The following is a 24,729-nucleotide window of genomic DNA, read 5'->3' as shown; positions in this document are numbered from 1 at the left end:
ATCACCCAATATCTTGGCTGGATTATTACCACCCGCTCTCATAGCCGCACCAAACAGATATTGATCGGGTGTCAATAACGAACGACAAGCAGCTAAACAGAATTTATCAGTATGCCCCATTACACCACAAAAAAAGCAGAACATATGCAAACGCTCGTACTTGAAATTTATCCAGACCCACGTCCCATCCCGCATGATCATCTTCATACTACGTTTCAAAGGGACAGATACATCATGTGTTATACGTACCCGAACGAGGTCCACGGTCTCTCAAAATTACGTTCATCATAACGTAAAAACACCCCCGCGAAATCCCCAATCCGCTCAAGCACCTTTACAGTCCGGTATCCCAATGGAATATCATAAACCTGCAGCCAGAAGTCCACAGTGTTCAACACTACTTGCGTCGGATCTTCCCCGTCATTCAAAACCTGGCAAAGAAACGTCGCGTTCTCAAACGCCCAAGGACCCTCCTCCAACACCCGGCGCATGTCTGCCTCATCAAAGAATGTAAAGAGATATAAGTTCGGGGTAACGTCCGTTATCTCAATTCCCATGAGTGGCCGTCATACCGAGGCCATGACTCACTTCATCATCTCCACTTTCATGTTTCGGTCCGTAAAGAACCGACCAACCAATGTCCATGTGCGATGTTCCCACAATTGTATCGCGAATGATTTCTTGTAGTTATTTCTTCAAATGAATATGATTTTTTATCGATGATTATTTTAGCAACGTAACTTTCAGCTTCTTAGGATAATCATCAAGAAAAGAGCATACATTCCGTCATGTGATGCATGCTTTATTTCATTTTAACAAAGCGCGTCATGTGAATTAGCAACAAATATATTATTTTAACCAATAAAGTTTTCAAGACAAGAAAGATGACACTCGAGAAATTGTGGCGCAATTTTTAAATAAAGACATTTTGAATTAGGAGCAATTGCTCAGAATGTCAAATAACTTGTATATTCCTTGTATCTTATTTTACCTGCCATATTTACTTTTTAAAGAAAATTACACTTTTGATCTTATAATTATAAGAGCGTATTAATTTGAGTACTTAATTTTAAAAACTAATAATTTAATCATGTAATTATGCAATTTTTAACACATTTAATTTTCCCGGTCAAATCACTGACGAAATTTGGTCGGAAAAATATAAACTTTTTGAATTATTTAATTATGAGGGTAAATTGGTCATTTTATTCGTGTGAACCATTTGTATTCTATTATTAATAATCCCAAATTTAGAAAATATTTAACGTCTGCTTCATTGTTCTAAGGAACATATCTTTTTAGTCTGCATATTTTTTATCATTCATATACATACATACTTTACTGTATTTGTATATGCGTATAGAGATGGCTGGCGGCTACAGTAGAGCTGATGATGACTATGATTACCTCTGCAAGGTGGTGCTCATAGGCGACTCCGGTGTCGGCAAGTCCAATCTGCTCTCTCGATGAAGAAGGGGGGAGAAGGAAGAGCTAAAATGATCAATTTGTTTGTTACAAAAACTATGTAGTCTAATGGTATTCAGATTGGACTTTCATTTGGAAGGTTGTGAGTTCAAGCCCCAGTTGAGGCGTTATTGGTTCTTGTGTTTCAGTAGGAGCCAGTAACATTCAAAAAAAAAATAGTTTATATTTTTTCGGTCAAATTTCGTCGGTGGTTTGGCCAGGAAGAACAAATGTGTTAAAAATTGCATAGTTACGTGACTAAATTGTAGTCAAATTAACACGCTCTTTATCGTTATAAGACCAAAAGTGTAATTTTCTCTTACTATTTATTAGTCAAATCAACTCTTTATCGTACTATGTATATTAAAAATATACCAAATTAAATTATTTTTTTGTGGTCTATGTGGTCTAATGGTACCCGGGTTGGACTTCCATTTGGAAGATTATGAGTTCGGGCCTCAGTGGAGGCGTTATTGGTTCTTTGTGTTTCAGTAGGTTGAGAAAGTATATGAACAGATACTACAATGTAATAGAACCAGTAACTTTCAAAAAAAAAAAATTATTTTTTTGTGTGTTTAATAGTAGTTTTAATGTATTTTCTAAATATATAAATTTATATACTAACACTATACTTAATATTATAAAAAAATTAATTTAAAATAACTTCAATTATACATCGTTAATTATCGACCCTAACACATAAAATGAGACGGAAGAAATATTATATTTTGTCTCACAACCCTTTTCTACATTCCATAATTCCATTATTAATTAAAAAAAAAAACAAATAGTGGCACCAATTTGCTCCATTACTGTTATATTATAATAATAATAATGCTATTATTATTATTAGTAATATATTAAACCAAGTAGTTAGCAGTTAATTTGTTAAAAAATAAAAGGAGGTGTGTGAACGTGGATGCATGCATAGCACTACGTGAAATGGAGTACATGGAATCATGGCCTCTAATTACTTCCTAAACTTTAGCATTGTTGTTTTTCTCTTTCACTATATATATGTGGCTTTTGTTTATTCATAATCATCAAGTGAAGTAATAAACATTTACTTCTATTCATCTCTCTCTCTTCTCAATATATAAATATAATATATAGATATATTATATTTAATATATGTTATAGATATATTATATTATATTTAATATATGTTATATTAAATATATTATATTTAATATATCTAACATTTGGTATCAAAGCCAGTCAACCTTTCAACCCCGAGATATTTTCCGTAGTGAAATATGGCTGCAAATTTCAATATCGTATGGACGGGTCTCAAATTGGACGGGAAACTCGATTACAATTATTGGCAAATTATGATGTCCACACATTTGCAAGCTCAAAATCATTGGAGCTTTGTTGATCCCGGTCTACCCGAAGGAGCTGAAGCAGGCGCTATACGGCTAGATAAATTGGCCTTGGGTCAGATTCACCAAGGTATTCATTATTCCATTTTTGGGCAATTAGCTCGTGCTCAAACAGCAAAACAAGCTTGGGACATCTTAAAGGTGTCACACAAAGGAGTCGATCGGGCACAGAAGTCTAAGTTGCAGTCGTTGAGAAGGTTGTACGATAATTGTGAGATGACCTCTACAGAAACAGTAGATGCGTATTTCACTCGTCTTATTGATATGGTGAATAAGATGAGTTTATACAGAGATACAATTGAAGATGGTGCAGTGGTTGAAAAAGTTCTTCGAACTATGCCGATGAAGTATGACCATGTGGTGGCTTCAATAACAGAGTCACACAAAACCGAGCTCTTATCAATTGCAGAGCTGAAAGGTATGGTAGAAAGTCATATTGACAGGATTGCGTCAAAATCAGAACCACTAGCAGAAGAAGCTTTGAAGAGTCAAGTCACCCTTAATGTGACTGGCACTAATCAAAGAGGTGGAGGATCTGGTAGAGGTCGTGGAAGAGGAAGAGGAGGTTCTAGTGGAAGAGGTCGTGGTAACTTCAACCAAGGAGGAGGACGTGGTAACTCCAACCAAGGAAGAGGTGGAGGTAATACCAAACAAGGTAAATTTCCATTTCATTGCTACAATTGTGGCAAGTATGGGCACAAGATTGCGGATTGTTGGTATAATGAGGACAACAATCGTGGAAATCAAGCAAACATTGCTGAAAATACTGCTGAAAAGTCTGGTGAGAGTTCTGAAACTTTACTTTTAGCCAGCGATAGTTTTTCTGCTGATAAGAACATATGGTTCTTGGATACTGGGTGTAGTAACCATATGTGTGGGAAGAAAGAATTGTTTTCCGAACTAGATGAATCAGTCCGGTCTGAAGTAACGTTTGGCAATAAGTCAAAGGTGCCAATTTTGGGAAAAGGTAAAATCTCTATTCAGTTGAAGGATGGTACTCACAATTTTATATCCGATGTGTTCTATGTTCCTGAACTACACCAAAATTTGTTGAGTTTGGGTCAGTTGTCAGAAAAAGGATATAAGATACATATTGCTCAAGGGTGTTGTACCATTGAAGATGCTAAAGGAGTTTTGATTGCAAAGGTAAATATGTCCCAAAATCGACTATTTCCTTTGAAAATTAAGCATACTCTCCTTGATTGCTTTAATTCTGATGTTTGTGATGATAATTGGTTATGGCATATGCGGTTTGGGCATTTCCATTTCTCTGGGTTAAACTATCTTGCGAGAAAGGAACTTGTTTCTGATTTACCTGTTGTGAATGTCCCTGATCGTATCTGTGAGATTTGTGTGATTGGGAAGAAGCATAGAGATCCCTTTCCCGTGGGCAAGTCAAGGAGAGCTACAAAACAGTTGGAGATTGTTCACTCAGACCTGTGTTCGTTGGAGGTTCCCTCACATGGAGGTTGTAAGTACTTTATTACTTTCATTGATGATTTCAGTAGAAAAACATGGGTTTACTTTCTGAAGCAAAAGTCTGAAGCATGTGATGTTTTCAAACAATTTAAGGCTTTTGTTGAAAAGCAGAGTGGTTATGAGATTAAAATCTTGAGAACTGATAGAGGTACAGAATATATTGCCTGTGATGATTTTCTGAAAAAGAAGGGTATTCAACATCAGATGACAGCTAGATACACTCCACAACAAAACGGAGTGGCTGAGAGGAAGAATAGGTCTATCATGAATATGGTAAGGTGCATGTTGAAATCCAAGGATCTGCCTAAACCTTTTTGGGCAGAAGCTGTTGCTTGTGCTGTCTATGTGTTGAATAGGTGTCCAACTAAGAGTGTCCATGATAAGACGCCCGAAGAAGCTTGGAGTGGGAGAAAACCCTCTATCAAATATCTCAAGGTTTTTGAATGTTTGGCATATGCACATGTGCCAGATCCATTGAGAAAGAATTTGGATGATAAAGGTGAGAAATGCATATTCATTGGTTATAGTGACGCTTCAAAGGCTTATAAACTATACAATCCTGAAACTAAAAAGGTTGTTATAAGTCGTGATGTCACTTTTGATGAATATGGTGCCTGGGATTGGTTAGCTAAAGATGAAAGTTCAGTTGTTATTCCTGCTGTTGAAAATATTATTGAAGAGCAACCGATTCCAGATAATGTCCAGTCTCCTTTACAGCCAGAATCGTCAGTTCGACGATCTCAGCGCGAGCGCCACTTACCAGCTCGCTTGCAAGATTATGTTTTGGGTCAAGATAATGACCTGTCTGATGAAGAGATTATTCAATTTGCTCTCTTTGCAGATTGTGATCCTTTAACTTTTGAGGAGGCTGCTACAGAAACTCATTGGCTTAAGGCGATGGATGAAGAGATACGTGCCATTGAAAAGAATGGTACCTGAGAGTTAACAGATTTACCTCCTGGGAAGAAGCCAATTGGAGTAAAGTGGGTGTACAGAACGAAATACAAGTCAGTATATCCAACTTGAAGACGAAGACATTTCTTAAATTGAATAAGGAAATTGGGATGACCAATATATCCAACTTGGTTTAAAGGAGGCAATGTTATATTATAATAATAATAATGCTATTATTATTAGTAGTAATATATTAAACCAAGTAGTTAGCAGTTAATTTGTTAAAAAATAAAAGGAGGTGTGTGAACGTGGATGCATGCATAGCACTACGTGAAATGGAGTACATGGAATCATGGCCTCTAATTACTTCCTAAACTTTAGCATTGTTGTTTTTCTCTTTCACTATATATATGTGGCTTTTGTTTATTCATAATCATCAAGTGAAGTAATAAACATTTACTTCTATTCCTCTCTCTCTCTTCTCAATATATAAATATAATATATAGATATATTATATTTAATATATATTATAGATATATTATATTATATTTAATATATATTATATTAAATATATTATATTTAATATATCTAACAATTACAAAATTGAAAAACAGGCCTTTGGGCTCTCTATCTCGAAATGGGGCATGGAAATCGTTTCTTGTGACACTGAGCCATGGAAAATCCGGCACCGCGAACTGCTCGTCATCGCCGTTTACTTTCACTATTAGGTCAGCGGAAGTGACGTAGCGGGACACAGACGCACAAGGTGTTGGAAAAATTCAAAGGAGAAAATGAAGGGTGAATGGCGCATCATGCGCACTTCATGTGTAACAGCGCATATTGCGCTTATTTATGGATGGTATGCGTCCTTCCTTTTGTGGAAGGGATGGGGGGGCTGCTTACTATAAATAGCAGCTCCCAACATCGTTTTAGAACACACCTTGAATTCGAGTCATTTATTCGATTCTCCTTCTCCCTCCCGTCGTCTGAGCAATAGTGAGGTTCGCCTACGCGATTGCTAGTGCAAGCTATCCGTAGTAGGTCTGTGTAGCCGGTCGAAAGCGTGCCAAGGTTCTAACTGCACCGTTACCCGGCAAATAACGCTTTTAAGGTAGTGTTATTATAACACGGCACAGATTTCCTTTCAACCATACACCAATAGTGTCCGTGCTTCTTAAAAGGCTTCTAGATCGGGCGTTGGCGTTGCAATTTTACCCAACAATTAAAAGCGTTATTTTGCAACAGTCAACCTTTAGCATTATGACACCTTCTGTCATACCGGATCTATCAAAGATCACCGCGCTTGATGGGAGAAATTACAACAGATGGGCTCAAAGAATGTTTATTCTTTTTGAACAATTAAAGTTGGTTTACGTGCTACATTCAGTTGCACCTGAACCAACTCCAACAGTGTTCTCTCCGTTTGGTGCTACAAAATGTAATCATGAACCTGATTACACTCCGGGTGAAGAATCGAGAGAAAGCAGTCTTGAAATAGATTACATTCCGGGTCAAGAACCGGGTGTAACTCTGATTCAATTTAGAAATGACAATGCGGCAGCCAGAGGATACTTGCTGCCACAAATGGATGACGATTTGTTCGACATCTATGTCAAACAAGATTCGGCAAAAGTCATTTGGGAATCACTGTCAGAAAAGTACGGTGCCAATGGAACTGAAAATCAAAGTGTCAGAACCGTCTACAACGTAAGGAGTAGAAAAATCAAGAAGTTTAAAGGGAGGTGTTTTGCGTGCAAAAAGCAAGGACACCGAACACACCAGTGCTACCATCACAAGGGCAAAACTAGCAAAAGTCAATCTGACAGAGCAAGATGAGTATTGAGTATCTTTAAATAAATAGTTATTTTGAGTAACTATATTTGCTCTGGTTCTAAAGGGTTCGCATGAAGTATGGTTATCTTAGTACTGAATTCTAGTTGAGCTGTCTAGATTTTGATTACGTAGTAGTACTTATTTCTTTAGTATTTTGAATACTAATGACATTAATTGAAATAATTCGTGCATAGATATATGCTCTTAATTTTATATCATAGGCTTCAATTGTAATTTAGTGAGAACATGGAAAAGTCATCATTCTTGAACACTCTGTCTAGGAAGATGGTTTTTAAGTAAACTTCGGTTCCACCACTCGACCTGGGAGTTTTTAAGAAGTAGGGTGTTGATCATGCAGGCTAGTTAGAGCGCCACTTGATCTTTACCTGAAATGAGGATGACTTTCATATGTTGCTAATACAATCAAAGCCTTGCAATAAAAGTTGTTGAAGTACTGCAATAGTAATATTGATCTGCATCCTATGAATGCTTTATATGAGTTTTAAATTCCTTAAGGGAAGGAAAAATTGTGCTAGTGGCAATTCTGAAGTCTCATTGTTGAGAGACATTCCGAATAAATATGAACTCAAACATATTCCTAGTTAAAGGGTAATTGTGATCAATTGAGATAACCAAGTTTGTTGAAATATATTCAACTGTTGAGCATGTATCAGGCAAAGTGCGAAGCTTCTATAATGCTACACAAAGCAAATCGGCAAAACTCAGTCTACAAAGGAGCTAAAGTTGGGCACCAAATATCAGTCTGGGTAAGAGATCAAATACGTTTGACAAAATTATTTGTAAGTGTTGCATTGTGGCGGTAATAAACTCCTTATATTTTCATCAAAGTTTCTCTGTGGTATTGAGAATAATGATGAAAGAGAATGTTTCATGTTAAACATGAAAATCTCAAGGGATTATTTACGAGTAAACGAAGTACTCGTCAAAATGCATGTAAGTTTGGTCAAAAGAATCAACTTACTTGATGGCTAATTATGAGGATTAGTCGTTGACTCATTGGAAGGACTTGAAGTCCAAGTGGTAATGAATTCGTGGTGAATCCCACTTCTGTGGTCAAACGAAGCCATGAAAAGAGTTACAAAATAGTACACTAGTTGGTCATTCCGACTGTGTGTGTACTTGTGAGGTTGAGCTACAGCTCTTAATGAATTCATAACTCTTTGAGAAAGGGTGGTTTTATTGAGACAAACCTAATGAATTCACCGCATGTGAGGTTGAGCTACAGCTCTTAATGAATTCATAACTCTTTGAGAAAGGGTGGTTTTGTTGAGACAAACCTAATGAATTCACCGCATAATGACATGAGTACAAAGTGCTCTTGGTGTCTTATACTCAATTGGGATGGTCTATGTTGAGATAGACCTAAAAGAGATCCCTAACTTAAGTAGAAAAGGGCTAACCGCCTCTTATGAAAGATAATGGGATTATCCCAAGAAGCTGAGTGGCTAAGAAACATGGAGATAACCGTGTAATTGTGGGAGTGTCCAACACCTTCACCACATTGTGATTCACAAACTATCATTTGTGTTGCGCAAAACAATGTATACTATGGGAAACGTAGACACATAAGAGTCAGACATGAGTCTGTACGGCAGCTAATAATATATGGGGTAATCACAATGGCTTTTGTGAGATTTGAAAGGAAAATTGCAGATCATTTCAGAAAGGGCCTAAACAGAAAGGCCGTCCTTGACGCATAAGGGAAATGGGTATGGGACCCATAAATACTCTGTAGCCGATCATGGTGGTCTGCGATGAGGTAGACTTGACAGAGTTGAAGGTCTATCCTAGAATAGACCTAACAGGGGATATCTCAGGGTCGTGAGTATGACCTCATGAGATTCAAGGCGACCAAAGCAAATTAAGTGCGTTGAGTTCAAACTTTGTCTATTCGATGAGTTCAAGATCAAATTCACTCCTGTCTAGAGAAGTACTTAATGTCACTATATGACAGTTCAAGTTTTATACACTGGCATGAAAATTTGTTTTGATCGTCATCAGGCAATGACAGCATCAGCCTAAATCCCTTTAATGGTGGGGGATTGTTGGGAGCATTTAAAAGTCTGTTTTGTGATAGACTTTGACAGGATAGAAGTCCATATTTGAGACAGACGTAACATTCTTTAATACTAAGGGTGTTCATAAGAAGTCAAAGAGTTTGACTTTTGTAGAACCTGCTTTTTGAGTTGATGTGTGTGTGCATTCGAGTTCAAAATTTATCTAACCGGTGAGCTCAAGATTAACATCACTCCCGGGAAGAAAATTACTCAGTGTCACTACGTGTCAGTTCAAGTTCTCAAACACTGACATTAAGATCAACTCATTTGTATTGCTCAGACCTTACTCTTTTTACTTTCCTCTTTAAATTTGTGGGGGATTGTTGGAAAAATTCAAAGGAGAAAATGAAGGGTGAATGGCGCATCATGCGCACTTCATGTGTAACAGCGCATATTGCGCTTATTTATGGATGGTATGCGTCCTTCCTTTTGTGGAAGGGATGGGGGGGCTGCTTACTATAAATAGCAGCTCCCAACATCGTTTTAGAACACACCTTGAATTCGAGTCATTTATTCGATTCTCCTTCTCCCTCCCGTCGTCTAAGCAATAGTGAGGTTCGCCTACGCGATTGCTAGTGCAAGCTATCCGTAGTAGGTCTGTGTAGCCGGTCGAAAGCGTGCCAGGGTTCTAACTGCACTGTTACCCGGCAAATAACGCTTTTAAGGTAGTGTTATTATAACACGGCACAGATTTCCTTTCAACCATACACCAATAGTGTCCGTGCTTCTTAAAAGGCTTCCAGATCGGGCGTTGGCGTTGCAATTTTACCCAACACAAGGGACTTGCGAATGATGTATAAAATACATTATACGCAAGTCATGGGTTTGACATTTCGAAAAAAAATGGGCCATATGTATCTGGGACATGCGTTTCTGACGCCAAACCCATGTCCCAAAGTATATTTTCCTACTTTTGTCTATTGTTCAAATTCATCCTACTTTTATCTATGCATGAGAAAAATGACACATTTTTAGTCTTTGCCCTTTATATATGTACATAATTTATTAACTATAAGTACATAATATATTAATTGTAGGTTCATATGAATGGGTTTTGAATCAAAGTTCACAATAAATGGGGACCTCAATTATTAACGAACTGTCAATGTAGTCCCTCAATCGCTTATTCATCGATTTGGTCTCCGAAAACAATTATTTTTAGTCGATTTAGTCCCTCTGGTCGTCTTCTGTCAACAGTTCGGAGGACTAAATCGACGGCTGGAGGGACTAAATCAATTAAAAATAATTATTTCAGGGGACTAAATCGACTAGGAACCAAATTGATTAATAAGTGATTGAAGGACTATATTAACAGTTTGTTAATAATTTATGGACCAAATTGTTTGATTAACTCTTTATTAGGCGGGCGTGATGATTTTCGTTTTAATCGTTTTACGTTTTAGGCATGGGAAGCTTTCTGATCGAGTGTAGTGTCAGCTTTGTCGGCATTTATTTATTTGAAATGACATCTTGGAGTACTACTACCTCAACACTATATAAGTGGGGTTTTACTAGTGTATTAGCAGCCTGAACCAAACTTGGACCATATATCATTCACTTCATCAAAGTAGCGAAATGGCATGGCTTGTTATGTACTTTATTTCTTTTCTAGTTATTGCGTTTGCTCATTGGGTGTATAGATGGAGAAACCCAAAGTGTAAAGGTTTGCTCCCTCCTGGCTCAATGGGTTTTCCAATCTTTGGTGAATCCATCCAATTCTTTACTTCTCACTCCCTCCAAGGTATTCCACCCTTCATTCAACACAGAATCACAAGGTAAACTATAAAACTAGCGCGAGTTTTAGTTTCTAATTTGAGTATAAGAATATAGAGACATTCGTGTAAATCTAAATGGATGAAACATCTTTTATACACATACAGGTAACAATAGAAACATTTCTAACAACTTTTATCATTGTTAATTCTAAAATATCAGTCACTATTTGACCATTAGAAACAATATATATGATACTTTGACTGTATTAAGTAGTTGAAATAAAAGGAACTCAAGTGATTTCTTTTATATAAAATTTCCCCTTTAAAGTAGGGGAAATTGTAAAAAATGTCCCTTTATAATATGCCAATTATCAATGTCACCCCTGAATTATGAGTGCTGTAAATATTGTCTCTCAATTATCAAAACGGTGCACATATAGCCACTCCCGTAACGGGCATGTGGTTCCCCGTTAGTGTACCACACCGTTAAGTCGGAGTAAATATGTAATTTAGTTGTTTTTTGCCTCCCTTGATTCGAAGTACCAGCAATGGACAGCGGTGGGGAACCATAGGTCCGTTACGGGAGGGTTTATATGTGCACCATTTTGATAATTGAGGGGCAACATTTACACCACTCATAATTCAGGGGTGATATTGATAATTGACATATTATAGAGGGGCATTTTTTACAATTTCCCTTTAAAGTATGGTCATACATCTAAAAACATAAAAAGTCTAAATCAAGGTTATATTCTTGATTTATGTCCCTCTTTTTGTATGCTAATTAATGTATACTTTTTACTTTAAATGTTATAAACTTCAATGTTATTAGACAAAATTGTCCCTACTACATTCTTGTTAGACAAAACTACCCTTACACCGTTATCACATCGTTACATTTTATTTCTAACATTGATAACTCCATCATTATTACCATACACATATATCTATCATGTCTTTTTCCTATTCTTTAATTATAATTTTACTAAAAGCATTATATAATTAATTTACTGGGTTGATTATATTTTAACTAAATTTTTATGAATGATAAATCATATATGTTTGTGTATAAAATACATATATTATTTGTGTATATATATATATTCAAATTATAAATTTTAATTATTTGTATTTATCAATATTTTAATATTGGGCATGAATTTATTAGAATAAGAGGTAGCCAAATATTTTCCTATGTGTGCTCCTTCGAAGGATGCATTCAGTCTTAAGTGCATCCTCATCAGTTTTGATTTTTGTCAGGGTTTTTAAGCGGTGGTTATACGGTGGACCATGTCCAAAAACGACGCCATTTCATTAAGTTATAAAAAAAAAAAAAAAAAAAAAAAAAAAAAAAAAAAACGGGCGTTAAATTTTAACAAATTCCATATTTTTGGTGTGTTCAAAAAAATGAAACTACAGTGTATCTAAAATAAAACTGAATAACTTGTCTCGCATATTGTGTTTATATTATCAAATGAAACTATAATTGAATTGAAATGAAACTTTAGTTGTGTTGAAATAAAACTGCAGTATGTATAAACTGAAGCTAAATAACATGTCTACATATTGAGTGTATATTATATTGTCAAATGAAATTGTAGTTAAAACAAAATGATACCTTAGTTGTGTTGTAATGAAATTACGGTATATATAAAATGAAACTGAATGACAGTTTAACATATTTGAGTGTATATTGTTCAATGAAACCGTAGTTGAATTAGAATTATAATTTAGTGGTGTTGCAATAAGATTACAGTGTGTATAAAATGAAATTCAATAACAGCTTTCATTGTATTAAGACTATTGTATGTATAATGTTAAATGAAACTGTATTTGAAACAAAATGAAACTTTAGTTGTGCTGAAATGAAACTACAATCATATAAAATGAAACTAAATATGTTATACAAACAGAATTATTTACACCGAATATGTGCCGTTTCTTTTAATATGTTGTTTCTTTTCATTAAAAGAAACGACACTATTTTTAGACCATGGTCCACAATAAAATTTTCTGTTTTTAAGTTTACAAGGAAAGAAAAGGGTAAACACAGAAAAGAAGTATATATATATATATAAAAAAAAAAAAAAATCATTATGAGCTCAACAGGTGAGCGCACTAGGCCAACATGATTTTTTTCAAAAAAAAAAAAACCACGAGACCCACAAAAACTAATTTTTTTGCAAATGTAAATCTTCTCTCCCCTCTCTTTTCTTTCTTCTATTTCATCATTTCTCTCATTCAAACAACCAAGGAACCAAAAAAAAAAAATCTAAAAATCTAATGATAGAGATATTTTAATTGGGTGTTTGGTTGACATGAATTTCAATTCCTTTGCAATGAAATTCATCATCCATGTCAATTATATTGTTTGATTAGATGAAATGCAATTCTCTCAAATCATTAAAATACAATTCATATACCCCCACCCGCCCAAGAATTCCGTTTTAGCAGCGGTTGCAAAGGAAAACTAAAGAAATTTACAAATTTACCATTATTATTATTACTAGTATTTGTCCCGTGCAATGCACGGAAAATATGTTATAAAAATATACCCTATATGAGGTTTATTTATATATAAAATTTTTGTTATTTAATAATTATTATGTGTGAATTTCTATGATAAAATTATGAACATAAATATATTTACAATTAAAATAATATTTAAGGTGGGTGATTACTACAAATCTTAAACTATATTACAAATTTAGTACATAGTATTTAATGTTACAAATTTTTAAAAACTTAGTAAACTACAATAGTAATTGAATTACAATTTTAGAGTCACCACGGATCAAAATTTTTAGACCTTTAAGATTTCTAACTCTAGATGTAGCAACATACAATTGACCTTTAAAGACCAAAATCACAATCTTAGTTCGAACATTGATTTTTTCTTCCAAATACTATCGAATTAAGTGTGTAATCAATAAAAGATGAGAACTAATAATTCAAGAATATAATCTTAAGGGAAAATTGTAAAAAATGCCCCTCAATAATATGTCAATTATCAATGTCACCATTGAATTATGAGTGGTGTAAATATTGCCCCTCAATTATCAAAACGGTGCACATATAGCCCCTCCCGTAACGGACATGTGGTTTCCCGTTAGTGTACGACACCGTTAAGTCGGAGTAAATATGTAATTTAGTTGTTTTTTCTCTCCCTCGATTCGAAGTACCAGCGATGGACAGCGTTGGGGAACCACAGGTCCGTTACGGGAGGGGCTATATGTGCACCATTTTGATAATTGAGGGGCAACATTTACACCACTCATAATTCAGGGGTGACATTGATAATTGGCATATTATAGAGGGGCATTTTTTACAATTTTCCCTAATCTTAATGTTACTAAGCCTACTCACGTCAATTAAGTTGGAGAGTGTTGTTGGATAGTATCCGATGAATCCACGAATAACGCATCTTTGTCTCCGTAGTCCTCAATATGCACATCAACAATCTTAAATATTAGGCCGCCTAGCTATGCCATATATTAATTTCAAACTTATGAACTTTAGGGTTGCATGCAATAAAAAGTATATTTTAAATATACTAAGGTTATATTATATATGTATGTAAGGTACTTTCAATATAAAAATAATGTATTTTTAATATATTAAAAATGTATTTAATATTCATGATACATACAATTATGTGGACCATCGTTCACACAATAATTTGCCAGTAGAAATTGAAATATAAATAAATAAATAAATAAATAAATAAATATATATATATATATATATATATATATATATATATATTAGAAATTGTTAGTGAAAATTATTATTATTATTATTGCAATTATTAAGGTTCAAATTGGCAACTGAACGTAACCTGAAAGTGCAATTAGGCCACTGAACGAAAAAAAAAAAAAAAGTGCAATTAGGCCACCGAACATTCCAAAAATGTGCAATTTCACCTGATAGCAGGTTACCCTCAATTTTAGCAGGTTATCTGCTTACGTGGCAGCTGAGTTGGAATTTTTAATAAATTTTAATAATAAATTTTTATTAAAAATTTTTTTATTATTGTTATTATAATTAAACAATATTATTATGGTCTTGTGAAAATTAAATGTTGATTATCACCATTTAATTTTCACAAGACCATATGGCTTTATTATATATAGGATTATTATTATTATTATTATTATTATTATTATTATTATTATCATTATCATTATCATTATCATTATCATTATCATTATCATTATCATTATCATTGTCATTGTCATTGTCATTGTCATTGTCATTGTCATTATCATTATCATTATCATTATCATTACTATTATACAATGACATTTACATGGCGTTTGGTTGGAAAGAAGGAATTAGAAGGGAAATGAATTGTAATTCTGTAGGAAAAGAATAAAGTGGAATTTAAATTATATTGTTTGGTTGGCAGGAATAGAATGATTGAGAATTGAGAGGGAAGAAGTTAATAAAGACTAAAATGTACTTTTATATAATAATAATAATAATAATAATAATAATAATAATATAGTAATTCACCATATAATTACAACACCATAAAGTGTGGAATTGCAATTCCGTGGAGGGAATTGTAATTCCATGGAATTGCAATTCTTTGGAGTTTGGTAGGAATATAATTTCAATTTCATCCTATTAAACACTCCATTAATTTTTATATCACTCATTTCCTTTCCATTCAATTTCAAAAAAATCATATTATTTCCTACCAAACAATGTAATTTGAATTCTTATTTTCTTATCACCTTATTTGTTTTTTGAATTACAATTCATTTCCTATCTAATCTTCTCCTTCCAACCATATGCCTTGTAAGAGTACACTTATGAGTTTCCATATATTTTTCAGGTACGGTTCACTGTTTCGAACAAGCATAGTTGGACAAAAAGTGATTGTGTCAACCGACCCAGAAATCAACCATTTCATATTACAACAAGAAGGGAAGTTGGTCCAATTTTGGTACACAGAAAGTGCTGCTCAAATCACTGGACCACAAGGCTTTATGGTCCATCATGGCGACTCCCACAAGTACATAAGAAACTTGGCTCTTAATCTCGTCGGCCCCGAAAACCTTAAACAAACGTTGCTCACCGAGATGGACCAAACGGCTCGTCAACATTTGGATCAGTGGACTGCTCTCTCCAACTTGGACATTAAAAAAGCTACTGAAATTGTAAGTATAATAATATTATATTGGGATCGTTATGCTGTGCATCCGATGCAAAAATGACGTCGTTTTGACGTCGACTTAAAAAAAAAAAAAATCAGAATTGCATAACTATACATCCAGAATTGCATAACTACACATCCATAAATTCATAACTATAAATTCAGAATTGCATAACTTCATAACTATACATTCAGAATTGCATAACTACACATCCATAATTTCATAACTATAAATCCAGAATTGCATAACTACACATCCATAATTTCATAATTCAGAAATTATGCACAACATAATGTTGTTAACGGAAATCGAAACTGATTTTTTTTTTTTAAATTGGACGCGCGTTTTTAGTCAAAACGACGTTGTTTTTGCATCCATGTGCACCATACATGGTGCACACGGATGCACAACATAATTTGCCATTATATTGTGTTGATAACAAAAAATCTATAGGAAAAATGGTCAAATAGATCCCTAAACTTTACACCAAAAGTCAATTACAATCATTATTGTGTGGACCATGGTCTACACAAGTTGTATGGACCATATTTTGTATACTGTAAAATAATGTACATTCACTACAAAAATAATGTACATTGTATTCATGAGATGTACATTATTTTGTACTGATTGTAAATTATATTGTATAATGTACATACAGCACAAAAATAATGTACATTTAGTATATTAAAAGCATATTTTTTGTTATGGTCCACATAACATTGTGTGGACTATGGTCCACACAATAATTAGGTCCCTACACTTTTAAAAAGTGTAATTACACCCTTTAAGATGTCAAATTGAGACAATGAAACCCAAAAATTAATAAATGACCTGTTATTATAGGTCATTTCAGTTCAGGGCATCAGTCCAGCGAAAATCCAGTTATCGATGACAATTCGGCCATCGTTGGTCGCCATCTGGTGCGAAAGGCAACCAACTGGCAAAAAATATTGTACTTTATTCATGATTAATATTTTATTTTCATCTTGACAACTCGACCCATCTCATCTCACAAATAAGAATTCGTGACACAGTCAAAAAGAGATCAGAGATACTTTTCCTCAAATTAATTCTTGGTTTTTGCACAGATGTTATTCAAACTTGCTGCCAGCAAAGTTTTGAGTTTCGATGAGAGGAAGGCGATGGAGCTTAGAAACTATTATAAAGCTTTGGTGGAAGGGTTTATATCATTTCCTTTCTATGTCCCCGGAACTTCCTTTTATGCTTCCATGCAGGTGCCTCTTTTAATACATTAAAATTATATTTTATCAAACTTCACATTATTGTGGGTGTTTGGTAAATAGCTATTAACTAATTGCATTGATAAGTTTAACTAGTTAATAGTGTTAGCTGATTATAGAAATATGTTCGATAAATTAGTTGATTACATGTAAAATAACTTTTTCAAAAAGCTAATCAAAAAAGCTAATTAATCAAATACCTATTGGTTGTTTCAACTAGTCAAACAGTTTATAATAATCAAAGAAGTCAAAATTAATTGATAAACTAACTATGTTATCAAACAGCGTCGTAGGTATTTGATTTTTGGGTTAATTATGTGTATATAGGGACGAAAAAATGCGATCAAGCTAATTAAGGAAACGTTAAACGAGAGACGATCCAGCTGCAAGAACAACAATAAGAAAGATTTCTTGGATTATCTACTAAGTGAAGTTGACAAAGAGGAAACATTTCTAACAGAAGAAATTGCAGTGGATGTAATTTGTTTGCTTATCTTTGCTGCCTACGAAACCACTTCTTCCGCCATAACATTAGCCTTGAAGTTCCTCAATCAACATCCTCATGTCTTAAAACAACTACAGGTTTGCATTTCAATCACTTTATTTGAATGAGTCTAACTTAAGAGGGTGTTTGGTAAATAGCAGTTAGCTGATCAATAGTTGTTAGTTGATTGTGTTACTGAGTTTGACTAGTTGATAACATTAGCGTATTGTTAAAAAAAAAAACGTTTGGTAAATTAGCTGTTAGTTGATAACTGATTACATTCAAAATGACTTTATCAAAAAGCTTATCGAAAAATATGCTCTTACAAAAAGGTAAAGTAATCAAACACTTATATTGGCTGGTTAACCAAATCAAATAGTTAATAGTGGTCAAATAAGTCAAAAATGACTGATAAGCTGACTATGTTATCAAATCGGACTTAAATGTGATTGATAAATAATAAAGATTTCAAAGATAGATTCATATTATTCATATATACAAATTTATATGTACAACTTTATATATAAATAACAGTTTATTTAAGTTTTTCAACAGCAGCATAATATATAGAAACATCAAACATGCAATGATTAATGGTAAGGTATTTGATGCAATTACACTAGGTGGAGCATGAGAAAATTATTGAGACCAGAGAAGATAAGGAATCCAGCATTACATGGAATGAATATAGATCGATGAAGTTCACGCACATGGTTAGTTTACTCATCAAAAGAATCTACATGGACCAATTTTTATTTATTGTTCACAAAAGGTTAATCCCCAGCTCCAAGGCCCTCCATCTCGGCCTGATTGAGTATCTGGGAGGAAGTAAGTTATGGTAACTCGGTTGAATACAGAGGCTAGACCTTTTACTTACTGTTCATTTACTGTGCATTAGGAGTCCCCTCACTTTGAGAGGTTGCTCCCACGCTGCCACTGGTGCTAATCGATCCCGGGTCATTGTTCCCAAACTTTATCCATATACCAACTAAAATGTCTATGCGAGCAATTTTTATTTATTAGTTATACTGAATTATTGGTCAACTTCACATGCATTAATTTAAAAAAAAAAAAAAAAGTGAATCTATTTATTAATTATATACAAGTTATATAGTGATGGTGACAAATTTTGATACTTATAACGTACTTATAACTTCCGGCCTTTATTCATTTTTGGAATATTAAGTAGTCTTCACATTTTGTGTATGTGGAAACAGGTTATAAATGAAACCGTTAGGCTAGCAAATATTGCTCCTGGAATCTTCAGAAAAGTGGTGCAAGATTTCCAGATAAAAGGCAAGTACAAACTTTATATATCTTGTAATTTTGTATATAAAAACTGTTAATTGTTCATAAGAAATGAGTTAAATTAGTTGTTAGAGCATGCATTTGGTTATAATAAAGGTGAGGCGTTTGAATCATATAGTTTTTTTGGCTCCTTCCCTATGACTCTAACACAATCACGTTTTAATAGTTTTTTTAATATTTGATACACACACACACACACACACACACACACACACACACACACACATATATATATATATATATATATATATATATATTCAAATTATTTTATCAAATTAATTATGTTTCATATTTTGTTATGAATATTTTTATAAAGTTTCGATTTGTTTTATTTTTCGCTCATATCCAATAATATTTACACCTATATTTCTTAGGTAATTTATTTATTTATTTTTAAATATCTCTTTTATTTTAAAGTTTCGCCTTTACTGAAAAAAATTTGTGAATCGGTCCCTATTTCGCCCCCCCTCAACAAAATTCCTGGCTCCGTCCCTGTCGCTATGTGAACATTATTATTTTTAACAGTGAATATTAATTCTAAATTATAAAAATAACATCATATGTGAATGGAGTTTAATAATTATATATAACACGATAGACTAAAAGTGCAATATTGTAAACATTTAGGGGCTAAAGTTGTTTAAATTAACTTACATCGATCAAATTTACAAAGTGAAACAATTCTTGACTAATATCACTATTATTATAAATAATAATAATAATAATAATAATAATAATAATACGGAATATTATATTATTCCATCAAAGTGTTTTTTAAAATTAATTGTTAAATTAGTTGATAAGTATAAAAAGATATATAAATAAAATAAGATATACTAAGATTTTAATTAATGAAGGGTAAATGGTGTCATTTTTATAAATTAATAAAGATAAAAAATTAAAAAGTTAAAAACTTATTTTGAAACGCTACCCAATAAGCTATTATTTTAAGTTTCTCATGTTTTATCAAACAGAACTTATAACTTATTTATAATTTAAATTAAAATATAAGCTCTAAAATAAATTTTACGAAAGAGAGCCTTTGCTAATAAACTAAGTTTGCTATTCTATATTGGTTTAAACTAAGGGTCCGTTTGGAAAGTAGGAAAATGACTTCTGGAAAATGTTTTCTGGAAAATGAGTCATTTTTCGGAAAACATTTTCCTTTCCAGTGTTTGGTTGCATTCTGGAAAACTGTTTTTGTGTGTTTGGTTCATTTTCTGGAAAATGAGTAGAATTGTATAATTAAACATTTTAATTATTTTATTTAGAATATTACAACATGTATAATAATATATAATAATAATAATAATTTTAAATATAATAAAAAAAACTAATAATATATCAAAAATATTATGGTGGTGGTAGTGGTGTTATTTGTTATACAATAATAATAATAATAATAATAATAATAATAATAATAACTGGTGGCAGTGGTGGTGGTGGTGTGGTGACGGTGGTTGCAGTGCTATGGTGGTGGTGGTGGTGGCGGCGACGGTGGTTGCGGTGGTATGGTCGTGGTGGTGGCGGCGGTGGTGTGATATTGGTGGTGTGGTGGTGGTGGTAGTATGGTGGTGGTGGCGGCAGCGGTGGTATGGTGGTGGTGGTGGCGGCGACGGTGGTTGCGGTGATATGGTGGTGGTGGCGGCGCTGGCGGTGGTAGTGGTGGTGGCGGCGGCAGCGGTGGTATGGTGGTGGTGATGGTGGCGACGGTGGTTGCGGTGGTATGGTGGTGGTGGTGGTGGCGGCGGCGGCGGTAGTGGTGGTGGTGGCGGCGGCCATGGTGATTGCGGTGGTATGGTGGTGGTGGTGGTGGCGGCGGTGGTATGGTCGTGGTGGTGGCGGCGGTGGTGTGATGCTGGTGGTGGTGGCTGCGGTGGTATGGTGGTGGTGGCGGCAGCGGTGGTACGGTGGTGGTGGTGGTGGCGGCGATGGTGGTTGCGATGGTATGGTGGTGGCGGCGGCGACGACGGCGCCGGTAGTGGTGGTGGTGGTGGCGACGGTGGTAGCAGCGGTGGTGGTGGTGGTATGGTGTTGATGATGTTGGTGATGGTGTGATGTTGGTGTAAAAGTTGGAAAATGACTTCCCCCCGAAAAAAGGGGAAGTCATTTTCCTCCAAAACAAGCCTATTTTCCAAAGTCAACGGAAAATGATTTCCGTTAACTTGATTTTCCAGGCACATCCAAACAGTGAAAACTTGGAAAATGATTTCCAGAACTCATTTTCCAGGTTTCCAAACACACCCTAAACTATTCTATATTGGTCTCGGATAAAATGTCGACCTGTGTGCTACATATATATATTCTTTCAAAAGGCTGAACACAAAACATATATATATGCACTGATGAATGCAGGATATACAATTCCGAAAGGATGGATGTTCATGATTTGCCCATTATCTGTTCATCTAAGTGCAGAGAAGTACGATGATCCTCTTTCATTCAATCCCTCTAGATGGAATGTAAGTGATAAATATTACGCAACTAAGTAATTTTGACATATCACTTTTAGAGGGCGTTTAGTAATTTTTTATCAATTAAATTTATAGAAAAATTATTTTCAAGGAATTGTATTTGATAGAAATAATTTTGTTGGGAAATTAATTAACATATTTGGTCTTACTCTGAAAACATAAAAATTAAATTACCTAGAAAATTGATAAGATATTTGGTTTGTTTAATTAAACTTTCTTATGAAATTGTTTTTATATTTCTAGGAATAAGGGTCAAATAGGCCATCGAACTGCACACAATAATGCAATTAGGTCACCGAACTTAAAAAAGCTACAATTAGATCCCTAAACTAACCATTTTCTTACAATTTGTCTATTTGTAAGTTTTCTAGGTTGCTAGCAGATCACCTTTAATTTAAAATATTTTTAAAAATATTTATTATTTAAATAATTATTTTAAATTTAAAAAAAAAAAAAAGAAAGAAAGAAAGAAAGATACAGATCGCCTCTGGCCATGGATTCGTCTCCATGACTGGAGACGTCTTCATCTCTGGCGGGAGGCGAAGATAACACCGAAGAGCTCTTCGTCTCCGGCCGGCCAGAGACGAAGACGTCTCCGGCCATGGAGACGAATCCATGGCCGGAGACGGTCTGTTTTTCTTTTTTAAATAATAAATATTTTAAAAAATATTTTAAATAAAAGGTGACCTGCTAACAACCTAGAAAACTTACAAATTAGACAAATTGCAAGAAAATGGTTAGTTTAGGGATCTAATTTTACCTTTTTAGGTTCAGTGGCCTAATTGCATTATTGTGTGCAGTTCGATGGCCTATTTGACCCTTATTTCAAATTTCTAATATATCTTTCTTAAGCTACTAATAAGCTATAAGCTCTGTTTGGTAATGTTCCCAAAATAAGCTCCTAGCTTAAAATAAGAGCTTATTTTGGAACGCTACCTTAAGTAACGTTTCAAAGTAATCTCCTAGCTTCCTAACTTTTTTCCCATCTTTATCCTTATTATTTTAAAGAAATGACATAATTTACCCTTCCCATTTAAAATCATTTTCTCTTCTTCTTTATTTGCAACTTTCACCACAATTATTATTATTATTATTATTATTATTATTATTATTATTATTATTATTATGAGATTTGCAACAATATTGTTACTTCATTATGAGATGCTACATCATGCTTATGCTAATAATTTTATTTCAAAATGTTGTTTTTTTTTTAAAGACAAAATGTTAAATTTTAATATGTAAACAAACTAATTTAAATTTTATGAAGATGTCCTTTTTAGTCTTTTTACATTTATCAGCTTATCAAAAAGATAATTTTACCAAACACTCAATCATAACAGCTAGCTTAACAACTCTTCAGTTTTCAGCTCCGAGCTTATATCTTTCCAGCTTTTAGCTCCTTTTCAGCTTTCAGCTCCTAGCTTATAGCTTTTCAGCTTGGTTTGCCAAACAGAGCCACAAACATTAATTAAAAAGAAAAAAACATAACGAATAGTTGAGAGTTTAATAAATCACTTGTAAAAACAAAATGTTGAGAGAGACAAATTTTTTTCGATAAATAGTGTTGTTATATATCCTTCAAAGTGGTGGGATTGATAAATATCTTAGAGGTAATTCCATTTCTGGTCCTAGATTTATAGGTGACAGTCCACTTTTAGTCTTTTCTTTTTTAATAAAACATCCTCATTTAGTCATAGTATTATTGTGGCATGACCATTTTTAGTCTTCATTCAACAGAGTCGTTGAAATGTCGTTAAATACAAAGACATTTCAATCTTTTTTATACAAAGTAGGTTGAACCACTATATTTTTTATCTTTTTTTTTTTAGAAAATTCATAATTAAAGACCGAAATGCTCTTGTATTTAACGAAATTTAAACTATTTTCTTGATAAAGGACCAAAAATTATCATGTCACATTAATACTAGGACCAAAAGTGGATGTATGTTCTAATAAAAAAAGACTTAAAGTGGATTGCCACCTACAAATCTAGGACAAAAAATGAAATTAACTCAATATCTTATATTTATAAAAAACATTTAACCTGACGCCAAAAAAAAAAAAAAAAAAAAGCATAATTGAATAAACATAGTAAATTCACACTGACCTATGAAAAAGAAATATACATCCTTAAGTGGGATTTACATTCCTCCATAACATCGGATTAGATTTCTATTCTTCCAAAAGGTTGAACCCCAATCCTAAGGGGCCCCCATACACCGACCCAACAGAACATTTAGGAGGATGTAAATCATGGTAACTCAATTGAACATGAACCAAACATGTTAGTGTTCGCGACCAAATTTTTTTCTCATTCTTAATTTATACCTCTTTGTTTCAATATTTATTTTCATTAATTAATTTAATGTGTGTTAAATTTTGTCCCTGGCTAAAAAGGGGCAAGAGCTACATGCGGCTTCGAAGAAATTCATGGCCTTCGGCGGGGTTCAAAGGCTTTGTGCCGGTGCTGACTTTGCAAAGCTTGCAATGGCCATAATGCTTCATTACTTGGTCACAAAATACAAGTAATTGATTACCATTAATTTCACTTTTGTTTAAATTCGTAATTACATTTCAACTTTATTTGTTTTTATTAACCAAATTCTGTTTACTTTTTGAAATTTTTATTCTAGGTGGAAGGTTGTAGACGAAGAAAATATAGTTCGAAAACCAGGCTTGACTTTTCTTGATGGCTTTAAAGTTCAAATATATACATAAGTGGATCAAACGTCAGAATAAGAAAAAGATTAAATATACATCTTTGATCATTGGAGACTTTGTGCATCCTCATGTTATTGTATGTAACATGGGGAGACATTAAACTAAATTAAAGTTGAATAATTTACAAGTCCTATGTTACGTTGTTTGCCTGTTTCAAAGACTTTATTTTCATTGAGTGTTACATTTCCAGTTCTGTTTCATAAATTGTTATGTAATTTGTATTACCGTATATGTAAGTTAATGTTTCTGTTTCTATGTAATTGATGTTGTAATAAATTTATAATTTCATATAATTAACAGAAGATGGCTTCGTAAAGTTTGTGTAAATTTATTACTAATTATTAAATAAAAATTTCATTTCAAGTCCCTTTAAAAAATAGACTATATATAATAATAACATTGTTGTAAAAATCAGTCTAGGTGTCCCTAAGTCGTGGTTCTGCCCTAGGCGACTGGCCGTCGAGCGCCTAACTCGGCCGATTGACCAC

At 33.7% G+C, this 24,729-nt stretch overlaps 1 protein-coding gene across 1 annotated transcript; it reads left to right on the top strand.

The window, feature by feature from the left end:
• Window positions 1-10,668: 10,668 nt before the first annotated feature.
• LOC109162783 (cytochrome P450 87A3-like) lies at window positions 10,669-24,262 on the top strand. The gene is made up of 9 exons (XM_019311466.1): window positions 10,669-10,905; window positions 15,686-16,010; window positions 17,099-17,245; window positions 17,579-17,833; window positions 18,359-18,448; window positions 18,953-19,031; window positions 21,399-21,505; window positions 23,918-24,045; window positions 24,154-24,262. Exons 1-9 carry the CDS (start codon window positions 10,706-10,708, stop codon window positions 24,236-24,238), a joined length of 1,416 nt encoding a protein of 471 aa, XP_019167011.1. The 5' UTR covers window positions 10,669-10,705; the 3' UTR covers window positions 24,239-24,262.
• Window positions 24,263-24,729: the final 467 nt, after the last annotated feature.

This window comes from Ipomoea nil, unplaced genomic scaffold (genome assembly GCF_001879475.1).
Source record: "Ipomoea nil cultivar Tokyo-kokei standard unplaced genomic scaffold, Asagao_1.1 scaffold2957, whole genome shotgun sequence".
NCBI classification, from domain to species: domain Eukaryota; kingdom Viridiplantae; phylum Streptophyta; class Magnoliopsida; order Solanales; family Convolvulaceae; genus Ipomoea; species Ipomoea nil.
Note: the sequence above shows the minus strand (reverse complement) of the source record. Positions and strands in the feature narration are given on the sequence as shown.

Excerpts from the sequence above, each read along its gene's own strand:
- LOC109162783 (XM_019311466.1), top strand. The coding sequence starts at position 10,706 with ATGGCATGGCTTGTTATGTACTTTATTTCTTTTCTAGTTATTGCGTTT. Across the intron at positions 10,906-15,685 it reads ATTCAACACAGAATCACAAG|GTACGGTTCACTGTTTCGAA; the intron begins GTAAACTATAAA and ends TATATTTTTCAG. Across the intron at positions 24,046-24,153 it reads TACTTGGTCACAAAATACAA|GTGGAAGGTTGTAGACGAAG; the intron begins GTAATTGATTAC and ends TTTTTATTCTAG.